The 12,282-nt window shown below is 36.4% G+C and overlaps 1 protein-coding gene across 4 annotated transcripts in view; it reads right to left on the bottom strand.

The window, feature by feature from the left end:
• LOC148673211 (uncharacterized) overlaps positions 1-12,282 on the bottom strand; it is a 123,975-nt gene that overhangs the window by 70,413 nt on the left and 41,280 nt on the right. For all 4 annotated transcript variants that reach the window (XR_015935964.1, XM_088629568.1, XM_088629567.1 and 1 more), the window contains one exon: positions 10,683-10,797. Coding sequence is in view for 3 of the 4 variants with exons in the window: in XM_088629568.1 (XP_088485694.1) it covers positions 10,683-10,797 (115 nt within the window). In the remaining variant the exon portion in view is untranslated. The remainder of the gene's footprint in view (positions 1-10,682; positions 10,798-12,282) is intronic.

Here is a 12,282-nt window from a genome sequence, read left to right as displayed (position 1 = left end):
ACTGATTTTTATTTTAATTAAGTGCTGCAGGTTCATTTTCATTCCTTTAACTCCCTGACACTACCATTTTGTAATTCACTTTCTCTTAAACTACATTTAACCTTTAATGGTCATAGAAAAAAAATGGGTCAAACTTCTTTATCATGGTAATTCCACACCAGACCAGGCATCCAATGTGCTGTATTTCAGATTACTTCTTCGCAGACAACACTCATCATTTTTAGCTCGGGTTTGACCTTTAAGAAATGACTTCTTCTACACAGGTGTTACATCAGACTCACCTATTCTGAATTTAGGCACTTCTGAAAAGAGAAAAATTAATCATTTTCTTCTGTAGGTAAAATACTAACAGATTGTGCTTCCGTCTGAAACATCTGCTGTTCAAAAGCTACAGAACACAATTTAACCTCCCTTTTATTAAATTCTTGGATTCAATCAGTAATGAGGAGATACTAAGCTAGTAAGTGCATATTACCTATTTGATATTGAACACATCAATCCAAGCTTGATTAGTAAAGTGGTGTATTGCTCTACACACACAACACAGTCCAAGGCTGAGTTCAGTATTTTAATGCAAAAATAATGAAAATAAAACGCAAAACAGTAAAAAAATGTTTATCAGATAATAATAAATATCTTCATGGCTAGATTTAAACTGTGTTTTTTGAGTCTGATGCTTTCATATAATAAGCTTTGTCCTCATGCATTTACAGTACACTATACATATTGTACATACTGCATGTCTTTCTAAGAGAAAACTACCATTTGGTGACATCTTCTGGCATAAGCTGGCAAAAGAGTGCAACTGGACACAAACATAATATGTGTGTTCTTTCTAGAAGACTCCAGTATGTTTTTATCCACCATGCCATTTTAGAAGCACAACTAATAAAATGTGTATTTGATTAGATGCTTGGGACAGATGGAAAAAAAAGAGAAAGTACAACATTACACATTTGTTCACTAGGCATTTAATTCTATCAATATATTTATTATTCTTAATTCTGGAAACTATGGTACTTTATAGCCCAGGAGTGCACTGTGCATGTATTAGGTGACAGCACAGCTCAGTATTAAATAAAACTAGTTATTTGAATATGTTTCTGAATTGAAGGGATGACATCTTTCTGAAATATACTGTATATATTTTCAACAGAACTACAGAAATCTCGTGTGAGAGGGCTACCTGATATTCACAGCTACAGAAACATTGTCAAGAACCTCTTTGCATATAAACAGACCATATTTAATAATCCTGTCATTTTTTACATGGGTGAAAAATACACTGTAAGGATTTAACACTATTTAAGGACTGGATCTGAAAACAAAATCTATTAATCATATCTTCATTAAATTATTTTATAAAGTCATAGGTAGAAAAAGAGAAAGTGAAAACCAGTGCTCCAGTTACAGTATTTTTAGTTTCAGTGTTGTCTCTTTAAAAGCTTGTAAGGCAAAGCAGAATAACAGTGACCTCAGAGTCAAGAACAAATTAGGTTTAAAGACGCTTCTGACATTTTTTAAACTAATAACTAACTTGCTTCTGTGAAGTAATTACAGCTATCCATATGCAGCTGACATGGTACAATCCTGGCTTCTGTTCAGGTTCAAGATCAGATCTATCTTTGATGACTTCCTGACAAAAGGGCTACAGCTTATGGGTAATTATTCCACGCAATTAAATTTTATAGCAAGTCCTTAAAGCCCAGAGTCTTATCAGAAGGAATCATCTCTCTCTTGTGCCCAAAATCCTAAGGCAAACACACACCTGACCCTCACCACCACACACATTAACCTCTCACCTTCCACCTTTCATTCTAATCTTCAGCAAAGCACATTTTTCATGAACACCACATGCATGGCTTAATTTGTAATGCATGTAAAACACCTTGAATAAGCAAAGTTAAATTTGCAGACTTGCAGTTATAAAACATCTTCTAAGCTTACTCTTATAAGCAGATATGACCAGAGATCAGAGGACAACAAAGAAGCCCTATTAATTGAGGCAGACAAGTCATGCATTCACAAGTGAGCCCATCAAGGATTTCTGAACTTACAAACACTGAAAGCACACAGGCAATAAAACCGTTTCTTCAATGTAGACTGAATAATAATTTCTATATTTGTGAGAATGAATTCTTTATCAATTCAATGTTCCTTTCCCCCCTGCAGGGATATTAGAGACACAGCTGCGATGCCCCAAAATAGTTTTTGTCTTTTTTAACATTTTTTTTAAACAAAGGACAAATTGCTAGCTTGAAATCCTTTCGGAATTCCAGATTAGCTACGTATGGCATCCTATGTAGCTAATAACTGCACACAAAACAGCAGCTAACCTCACAAACAATGACAAAAAATCACTGTTCTTTTATCTGATAAACGTGACCTCTGTTAAATTTCTTATTTTATTTTTACAAAAAATTGGTCCAGTTACATTAGGAATTAGCTTCTTGTCTTTACCAAATTTGTAAGGTAAATGCATTCAGGTTGTGTCTTAAATTAATAAACATCCGCATTCTATTTATATTCAACTTACTATAGCTGGGCAACCCATAATTACATGTTTAGTGTTGTTAAATTTTTAAAGGAACAGGTTGTCTTTTGACTTTCGGGGCATAAAAAAACACTAATAATCATAAACTACCTGGTACAGACCAGTAGGAATATCAGGCTTGCAAGTCTGTAAATCGATTACTCCTATTATAAAAACAAACCTTTTCACATGAAGAAAGTATTTATCTTTTGGTCTTGGTACAAATCTGTGGTCTCTTTGACGCAGTGCATGACTTTAACAAGCCATAACATTTATCTGATGAAACCCAGATGGAGCGAGAGTGTAGAACTAGAAATCCCAGCACAAGGTTCTTTCCAAATAAGGCATCAACATCTCAAATGAGAGAACGTGAAATAATTTTAGCCTCAATCCCTGCTAATGAGAAGGCTGCTGTATGTTGTCCTGTTACAGTTTTATAAAAAAAAGGTCAAGTACTGTTTTTTGCACTCCAAAAATCATCAGTTTGTCATTTTGTGCACCGCGGTCTTAAGTGCCAAGACTAAACGTACCCTCTAATTTACAGTTAAGGGTCAATAAATCAAGGGTCAACATCTTTCCACCGAACTACAGCAGCCATTTATTGAGTTCTGCTATACATACTTTCCATATGTTTCCAATCAAAACAACAAGAAGAAATATATATTTAAAAACTTAACAAAAAAGTAATCCTGTTCAAAAATCATTAGAAAAATAAACAAGTGAAGCTACTGAAAATAGGTATACCTTCATAAACTTCCTCATGATAATCCAGATGTTTTTATCAGCCCCTTCATTTCTACAGAACGTGCAACATAAAAACACATCTGCACAATGATATTCATCTTCACCATTAATAATAATTATTTTATTTAATATAATTATGTAAGGGGGCAAGCCAGTTTTAAAAGAAAAGCATTCCAATCTAAATACTGCAACCTCACTTAAAGACTGTCGGACAGTAACAGATCAACCTCTTGTCCCAAACAAGGATTTAAAACAGACAGATGGGGCTGGAATTAGTCAGTTAGAACCACAGACAGAGAGGCAGACAGACAGAGAGGCCTGTAAGTGAGAAGCAAGTGTTTACCATTAGTGTCACAAGACCGACAGTAGATTCATTGCTGAAAACCCCCATCCCCAGCCCCAGAATTGTGGAAAATACCCCACTGAAGTGTTAACCACTTGGCCCACTTTGAGTCCCTTACTTCAAAGAATGATGATAGATGGTTGTTTGAGCTTTTGAAGTGCAATAAATAAAGGCAGACAAGGTTTAATAAGCCTTGAAAACAAAGACCAAATGTTTTCATGTGAGCTTCAATAGCCTCTGCATGCTATTATCTCAGGGAAGTACTCTCAATCACAGTGGCCATCTACTGGAAAGCTGGAGCAGCTGCAGCATTATTTGAATATTCTAATACAGCAATCATGGGGAACAGGATGTACAAGATTTCTAGAACCAAATGATTTTTATCACTGTTATAAAAAACGATTCTTGTTTCCTGCAGAAGTGTACAATAGGTTCACATTTATGTACGACAGAATTTGTAACACACACTAAAAATATGCTTGAAAGCTGGCATGTTATGTATCAAGATTATTTTTGCTAAACATAAAGAAAAATAAACAGTGAAAAGAATGTAAAAGTTACAATCATGTACATTTAAAAACCTTACACATTAAAAAAAATGTACTGTTTAGAGAGCAGAGCCAATTCAGTACAATGGGGAGATTTTTATAATTAGTAAGAGCAGTCAGGCACAAAATCATGCATTCAGCCAGTGCCTGCTACTGCTTTGCACAAGAGGAAGGTAATTGCAAAGCAGTGCAAAAACAACAACATAAGCAGCAAGGGAAATAAGGAAATTACTGTTGTGGATGCTTAAAACTGGTTAGTACTTTGTTGTACAAACTGATCCACGTCCACCTTCTTTTACTCATTTCACTTGATTACTCTTGGAGTAATGTTCAGTGTACGTTGTCTGAAACACTGCAGATGGTTTGCTTAATTAATTCAATTACGGGGTATTATGCATGCTCTCTTCAGCAGCATTTTAACCCGTCTCACATAAATCAGCAAACAAATTATTATGAAATAAAGCCAGGCTGACAGAGTACAAGGAGGCAAAAGAGCATATTTAAGAACAAGCCTTTTTACATTGTTCATTATTGCCATAACAAATGGAAAGCCAAAGGTCTTAAAAGCCCATCTGGGTCACTTGCTTTATTTGGAATTGCAAATTCGATTGAAACTGAAATAATAAAATGAAACATAGAAAAACTGGACATTACGTTTATTATTAAGAAACTGCATAGGAAAAATGTGTACTGGGAACAATGAAACAAAGGTATTAGGCAGGTTAGAATGCTTATATACTGAAAGGTATAAAACATTAAACACATTTATGTTATTGTGTTATTTTTGTGTTTTTTGAAAGAGCAAGATGCATCAATACATGGTATTGTCAAAAGTCATGAAATTTATCACTGGTAAGTATTCTTAACAGTTGAAAATAATGTGGTAAGCATTTTGCAAACTCATAAAGTCATAAAAGCTTTAATTATGTTTAAGTCTGCATCCCTCACTTTGCCATGGATGTAAAGAAGTTAATACAAGGAAAAATACACACAGTGGTGTCAATTCAACAGATGCACCATAAATTGATTTGAAAAGTAAACATTGCAAAAAAAACACACACTTCTACATGTTACTAAGGTGTCACCATTTTTATACTGATAAGCGATAAGCAAGACCAAATTAGAAGTGAGAGTCAATTTAAACACAATGACATCAGACTAGGGGGATGCAATAAATCTTCAGGTCATTCTGTTCCTGAATTAAAAAGAGAAACAGAATATTGTGTGGTGAAAAAAGATTCAACTAATACTGTTTCTAAATTTGTACAAAAAACACCACGGTGCATGAATTTAACAGAATTATCATTTTTTGAGAGGATGTTAAGATGTACATGCATTGCATACAAGGCTTATAAAGGCTTAGTTATAATCTAAGACTGAGGATCGCACAGAGGAACCAGGAACTTGGGAGGATGAATGCTGGAATGTTGCAGCACTTTGTGTCATGTGTATCCATCTATCATCTAAGATCTATCATCTATTAGACCATGTTTGGATGCTTGTTAGAGATAGTGACTGCCTTTGTCCTGGTACCCCATGTTATCACAGCAAAACAGGATGTCTTAAACACAAATTTCAGTTAGCCACTACTGCAGCCAAAGCTGTAATTGAGATTTGTACAGAACAGTGCAAAGACATTTAACAGATGTGGTTTGCAAAGCTGTAGGCTTTATCATGACCAACTCCTTACTCAATATCAAGTTACATGCTAACAGTTGGCAGCAAATGGAGGCAACCTTGGACATACAGTATAAGATGGGAAGATGTCATTTTCTCTGGCGAATCAAAGTTTAATCTGAGATTTACAGATGGCGGATTCCGCACAAATGCTAGGGAGCAACGTCTGTAGAATTATGCTTTTGAATGAGCTCAGCAAAGGAGGTGTGATGATGAGGTAACAGCACAAGTAATGCTCAATTCCAATCAGAAGGTCTTGTTATAGTGGGGAATCTCACTGTCCAGCTTGTTTTTTAACATGACAGCTTGTTTTTTAACACAAACATGAGCAACCCGAGAGTAGCAATGGTCACACAGGCATCCCTTCATGCACACAGCATTCAAGTGTTTGCAACCACTGGAAATGAACCCATGTAAAGAAATTTGGGATGAGTTAGGTCGTCACGCTCGACTACAATATCCTGGACCATTGAACAAAGAATTAGGGTTCTATCAATGACTGAAAAACAACAGGCCTTGAAATACCAATGGCTACGACTCCTGCTAGCCTCTCCGAGACATCTGTATCGGTCCTCATATACTTCTGGTATGTCAAAGCACAAGCTCTTAATGACTAAGCCTCAGTGACTCTTACAATTTCCAGGCACATGTTACATCACAACCAATTCATTCCAACAAGGATTGTAGACATCCATTCCTCTAGTTCAGTGGTTCTCAAACTGTGGTACGCGTACCGGCAGTGGTATGTGGAGTGCTGCCAAGTGGTATGCCAAATGACCCTGGAACTGTGTCGTGTGCGCTGAAAAATTGGGACGGGTTTTCATATTTTGTATTTTAATACGTGTCGAATACGCAGCCTACGTACTACGATACAGTGCGCGCTAATACTTCAGTGGACACAAGAGATACTCTGTAATTCTATACCACTCTATAGGAATGCATGCTACGGATGCAAGTGACCAATTGTATTTAAAAAAAGCTACTGTATCTCCAGCAAATAGGGAGAAAGGAGAATGTGCGTGATTTTGGAACAATGCCAACGTTGTAAACACAGGAATGCATAGAAATACGTGCTACGAACGCTGGTAATCTTGTGAGCACACGAAAGCGTGATAACAGAAAAATATTTAAGAACTGTTCTAATTTGAGAAAAATACACCAAACGTCTCTGTGTTTCGCTCCCATGCGCATGAAATAAAAACTTTAAATAAATACGGAAATAAAAACGGAAACGCGGAAAAATGCAAGCTTGCGGATTGCTAAAGCAGGTAAGCTACACTATTTTTGAAGAACCTAATTTACCGTTGGCAAAAGAGCTGACACGTATTATGTGTAGAGAAAAAGCTGCTAAACAGCTTGACCTGCTGCCCCCCTCCCCCTGAAAGACACAGTCATTCATAGAATTAATGATATGAAGGATTATATCAAAAGTACACTGATAGAGCGCGTTTAGATGAACAGATGTTTTTCACTGCAATTAGATTGAGTCTGTAGTCGATTTGGCCAATTTGCTCGTTTACGTTAGATACGAGTTTGAGGGCATGTCCCATGAAGACTTTCTGTTCTGTAAACCGCTACCAACAGGAACTACAGGAGAGCACATATTTCAGCTTCTGAATGAATTTATCGAAGAGAATGGCCTCGACTGGATAAAATGCGTCTGAGTTTGTACAGACGGTACTAGAGCAATGACAAGCCGACATAACGGTGTAGTTGCACGAATTAGAGAGGTTGCCCCAGAAATTAATGTAAGCATTACAACATCCACCGCGAGACCTTTGCCGTCAAGAAAATGCCTAACGATTTAATATCTGTTAGGCTCTGTTGTATCAAGGCTCGAAAAATTAATTCACATCTGCTTTGCTCAACTAAACAGGCTCACCCCTCTCACTGAAATGGTGCTTTTTTTATTAGTTGTTGTTAATGTTTTTTTTTTTCTGTAAAACACTTTGAGAAGCCACCTTTAAAGGCGCTATATCAAATAAAGTTTATTATTATAATATTAATTATATGTATGTGTGAGTGTGTGCACACGCGCTCATGTTGGTCATTGAGAATTTCTGGGGTTCCTATGAGATGATGACTTGTAGGTGGTACTTGGATGCTTTGGTTGGATTAGGGGTGGTACTTGGTCCAAAAAGTTTGAGAACCACTGCTCTAGTTGAATGTAGGTATACTGAACCACAAAGTGTTTTTGCCAAGTGAACAGTCATAAAATGATTTTCACTCTTGTTGCTCATGTTAAAACATGTTTTCATACATTTCAAGGGCGAAAATGTGGAACACGTTTTCCATGACTAAAGAACACCTTGTGACACCACACAAGGTGGCCATCACTTAAGGGCATTATCCGGGTAGGTCCACAGTGACCGTCAGCATGCCCAGCAACAGATGGTGTTACAACCTTTCAAACTGATACATAAAAAAAATCTAAACTATACAGAATTTGGAAATTGATTAAATTACTCTGGTGTCATTTTGACTGATTTAATTAACCATTCATTACTGACTGTGATACACTTCAGTCACCCTTATCATGCTAAGGTAATGAGGTTACTTAACCTTTTGAATGTCAAACCTTGCGTAAATTAGGAAAGTAAAAAATAAAAAAAGCCTTTTTGTCATTGGTAGCTGGAGACTGGACTAAATTAGTGCTCCAACACTTGTTAGAAATTTCTAACTTGGCAAGCCGTTACAGTCAAACACAATTCATCAATGCAATTGGGAAGTCCAAGTGTGATGGTCCAGTCACTGTAGCACTCCACCTGCAGTGCCTGATGGCAACCTGACAGCATGATGCTGTCCTGTGACTTCACCTGCTGCCATAATGGCAGGCTCTTGATGTGACAACACTCCAGCAGGACAAATCTCACCCTCATTCTGCTGAAGTAACAGTGCACTCTTGCAAGATATCAATGTGACAAATACAGTACACCATCAACATCCTACTCAACTTGGTTCAAAGTATGCATCACAGATGTACAGCTTCAATTTACCCAGCTGTGCTGTTGAAGCTAATAGCATGACTTTCAAAAATTAGACAAATGCGATCCTCTGACTAATTAGCTACTAGCAATAATCAAGACAGGCCAGATTGCCTCCTCTCATTTATAACTTTAAGCTCTTACTGTATATTGGTTCAAATGTTGACCGCTCATGACTATCTTGTGACTTTTAAATTAGGACCCTTGTTAATGACAAATGTTTATCAGTATAATAAATCCGACTGTTATGTCTCTTCAATAAAATATTAGTGCACCTACTACAACAAACATGACAGGTTATCTCATTTTCCTTATAATACTTCAGTGAATTAACTATTCAGTGGCTCGAAGTTATAAGATTTGTTTTACGCTCAGTACAAATTCAACCTAAATTTACCACAGATAGCAAAAACATACAGAGCGCAAAGAAAAGATACTCCTTTTTATTTTATTTTTAATTTAAAGCCTATATTGATGGAAACAGAAACCCACAAAAGCAGGATTATCTTTCAAAATGATCCCATTACATTGTCCTGACAGTTATACAAGATTGTCTATGAGACGGCCAATGATAAAGCATGCAATAACATCTCGGCTATTATTTAACAGGACTTTCTATCATCGTGGCATGTTATTAGCGAGCAGACAGAAGTGTTACATCACTGTTGGCTCTCAATTCCACATGTGAGCACGAATGAAATTGGGGGACAGTGTCCTGCCAGACACAGAGAGATAACCAGGTACAAAGTAAGTCAGAGGAAAATAAATTTCTCAACAAAAAAACACCCCTATTACTAAGAACAGGAAATCTATGCTCAGCATTAATCGCATCAGTCAACTTCTGTTCTTGAGCCTGAAAGACTATAAATGTCTGAGGCAAGAGGAATAACTATCTGTAACTTACACAAAAGAATTTAATAGAAAGCGCCGATGCACAAAATAAAGATAATGATTAAATTTTAAAATGAATGCACTGTACTGTACTCCACACAACACAATATTAATGCACTATGTTGCTATAAACCACAAGACAGACCACGCAGATGTCAATTCTGATCTGTGAGATATTTAAACTAAGACAGCATAGTGGCGCAATGGTTAGCATTGCTGTCTTGCAGCACTAAGACCCTAGGTTCTATTCCTGGGATCCTATCTGCCTTGAGTTTGTATGTTCTCCCTGTATTCACATGGATTTCCTCTGAGTGCTCCAGTTTCCTCGCAGAGTCCTAAGACATAGTGGCAAGTTAATTGAAAACTGGCCCTGGTGTAAGTGTGTGCATGTCTGTCTGTGTGTGACCTGCAATGGACTGGGTATAACCACGGTCCTGTCCAGGGTATGACCTGCATTGAGCCAACTGTTTGCCAGGTTAGGCTCCAGCTCCCCAATGACCCTGTATTGGATAAAACTGTACCATATTGTAAATCTGGAGACACAACCAAGTATCTCAGTCATTAGTGTTACAGTAAAGTTCTAATGTAGTATGATTTCTAACCAGTACTTTGATTTGATTAGCTTATATGAGAAGCTGCATACAACAGAAGACATTTATCTTCCATTTAAATAGTTTACATTTGCTAATGTATTAACAAATATCAATTTTGTGTGAACAACTGTAATGACTTTAATACAAAGGGCACTAAAAAGATTTGTTTCAAGTATAACAATTATGAAGCATCTGATATTGAAGTTCATTACTGTAAGCTTCCACATATACTGTCTAAAAATTCCGAGAGAAAGTCTGTATTTTTTTAAATATCTATTTATTCATCTGCCTTATTCACATTCAAGATAGTGGTAGAGAGAAAGTCCTAAAATAAATGAAAAGAAAGTTGAAGAGTTGAAGTCTTATTACCTTGTTGTTTTTGTGCAGTTTTTGTCTGATATTTTGACATTTTTCAATCAATTGAATAAGCTCTGCCCGTGCAATGAAGACTTCTGATGAATAATTCTCAAGGCTTAGCAGAGATCTGTATGAGAAACAAAACCAACATGGATTACCAATCCTAACCGAATTCTACAATTGTCTATAGAACTTCTTAATGAAAAATGTCTTTCTTAAATACTAATGGAAATGCATGTTGAATTCTATTTACTACATGGATCCAATAAAATGTCAGATTTTATGCTTTTGCAATTTTTGTAATCAAAGCAAATCACACTCTGCTTTTCTTAGTTTTTTTTTTTTAATTAAGGTATTCGATCAAATGCCCTCTACAGTCCTTCAAGCAACTGTCAAGGCCAATGGCAAAAGCCTTTCTCTTTCTCTCTTGATGGATTTCATAAACCTATTCTCTTCTGTGACATTTCTACTGCTTCCTTAAAGCCGCTTCTTGTTGGTTTTCTCTCTTTACACTTTTATCCTTCATTGCTGGCATTACTAGTTCCAGTATTCTGTCATCCTTCAATCTGCTATTATGCCCCAAGTGTACCAGCTTGTGATCTTTGACTCATTTACTGATCTATACTTTTTTACTTACTGCAGCCAGTTCATTATAACACTTCATCTCAGATGTACTCAGCCATTCTAGATCTCTTTCCCTCAAGGTTTAGGTGTTATAAACACAGGGGCATTTGCCTAGAATTCCCAGTTTTCTTCTGATTGAAATGTAGCCTTTCTTCCAAATCTCGTTTCATGTACATTTTCTAATGCTATTCAATTATTTCACTGAAGCACTTGCTGTCATTTATCAAACTTTCAACATATATTAATTATTCCACACATTCAAACTTTTCATCATCTACCTACAGTATTTCCTCTTTTTCTTCTCATAACTATGATTTTAACGTTAGGCTTGTTTATGTATAGTCCTTAGTCCTTTCTACACTTCTCTCAAATGTTCCTAAAACAATGCTTTTCTTGTTTATTCAACCTTCACCACTTTCTATGTTTTCTGTGGCCATTACATTTTTGAAAATGCTTCTGAAAAAGGAGGACATGAGCAGATCGGCTAGCTCATTAGCTATGCTGGTATATTTACTACAATTTCTGCTATTAGATTCAGTGTTAATTTCTGTTTCCATCTTTCCTAATTCCACCTTGTTCTTCACTCAAATGTTCTTTAACCACGTTGATCTTTTCCATGCTTATGTGAATAATGAGAGCTTTAGCTAATTGCACAGACTCTCAGGTATTCTTCATAAGCATTTTAGGATTGAATTACGCCAATATTTGGGCCACATACAGTACCTGTCTCACATGCTGCTCTTCAGCCTCCTGCTTTGATCAGCTCAGCCAGAATGCTATCCATGCCCCTGCTCTTGCTAGCATCTATTTTTGATTTTGTTTGTTACTGTTATTTCTACTGCTGGCATTCAAGTGTGGAATTTTCCTTTTTATATTTTTAGTTTGATTTGTTACCTCTAAAAGCTCTGTTACTAGTCATCAAACACTAAGGAGAGGAGGTATACAGTATCAGAGCTTTTGTTTGAAGAAACAAAGCCTGCAAATCGCA

The sequence above is a fragment of the Lepisosteus platostomus genome, chromosome 4 (assembly GCF_059453375.1).
Source record: "Lepisosteus platostomus isolate fLepPlt1 chromosome 4, fLepPlt1.hap1, whole genome shotgun sequence".
NCBI lineage: Eukaryota > Metazoa > Chordata > Actinopteri > Semionotiformes > Lepisosteidae > Lepisosteus > Lepisosteus platostomus.
The sequence above is the reverse complement of the archived record's forward strand: the minus strand, read 5'-3'. Positions and strand labels throughout refer to the sequence as shown.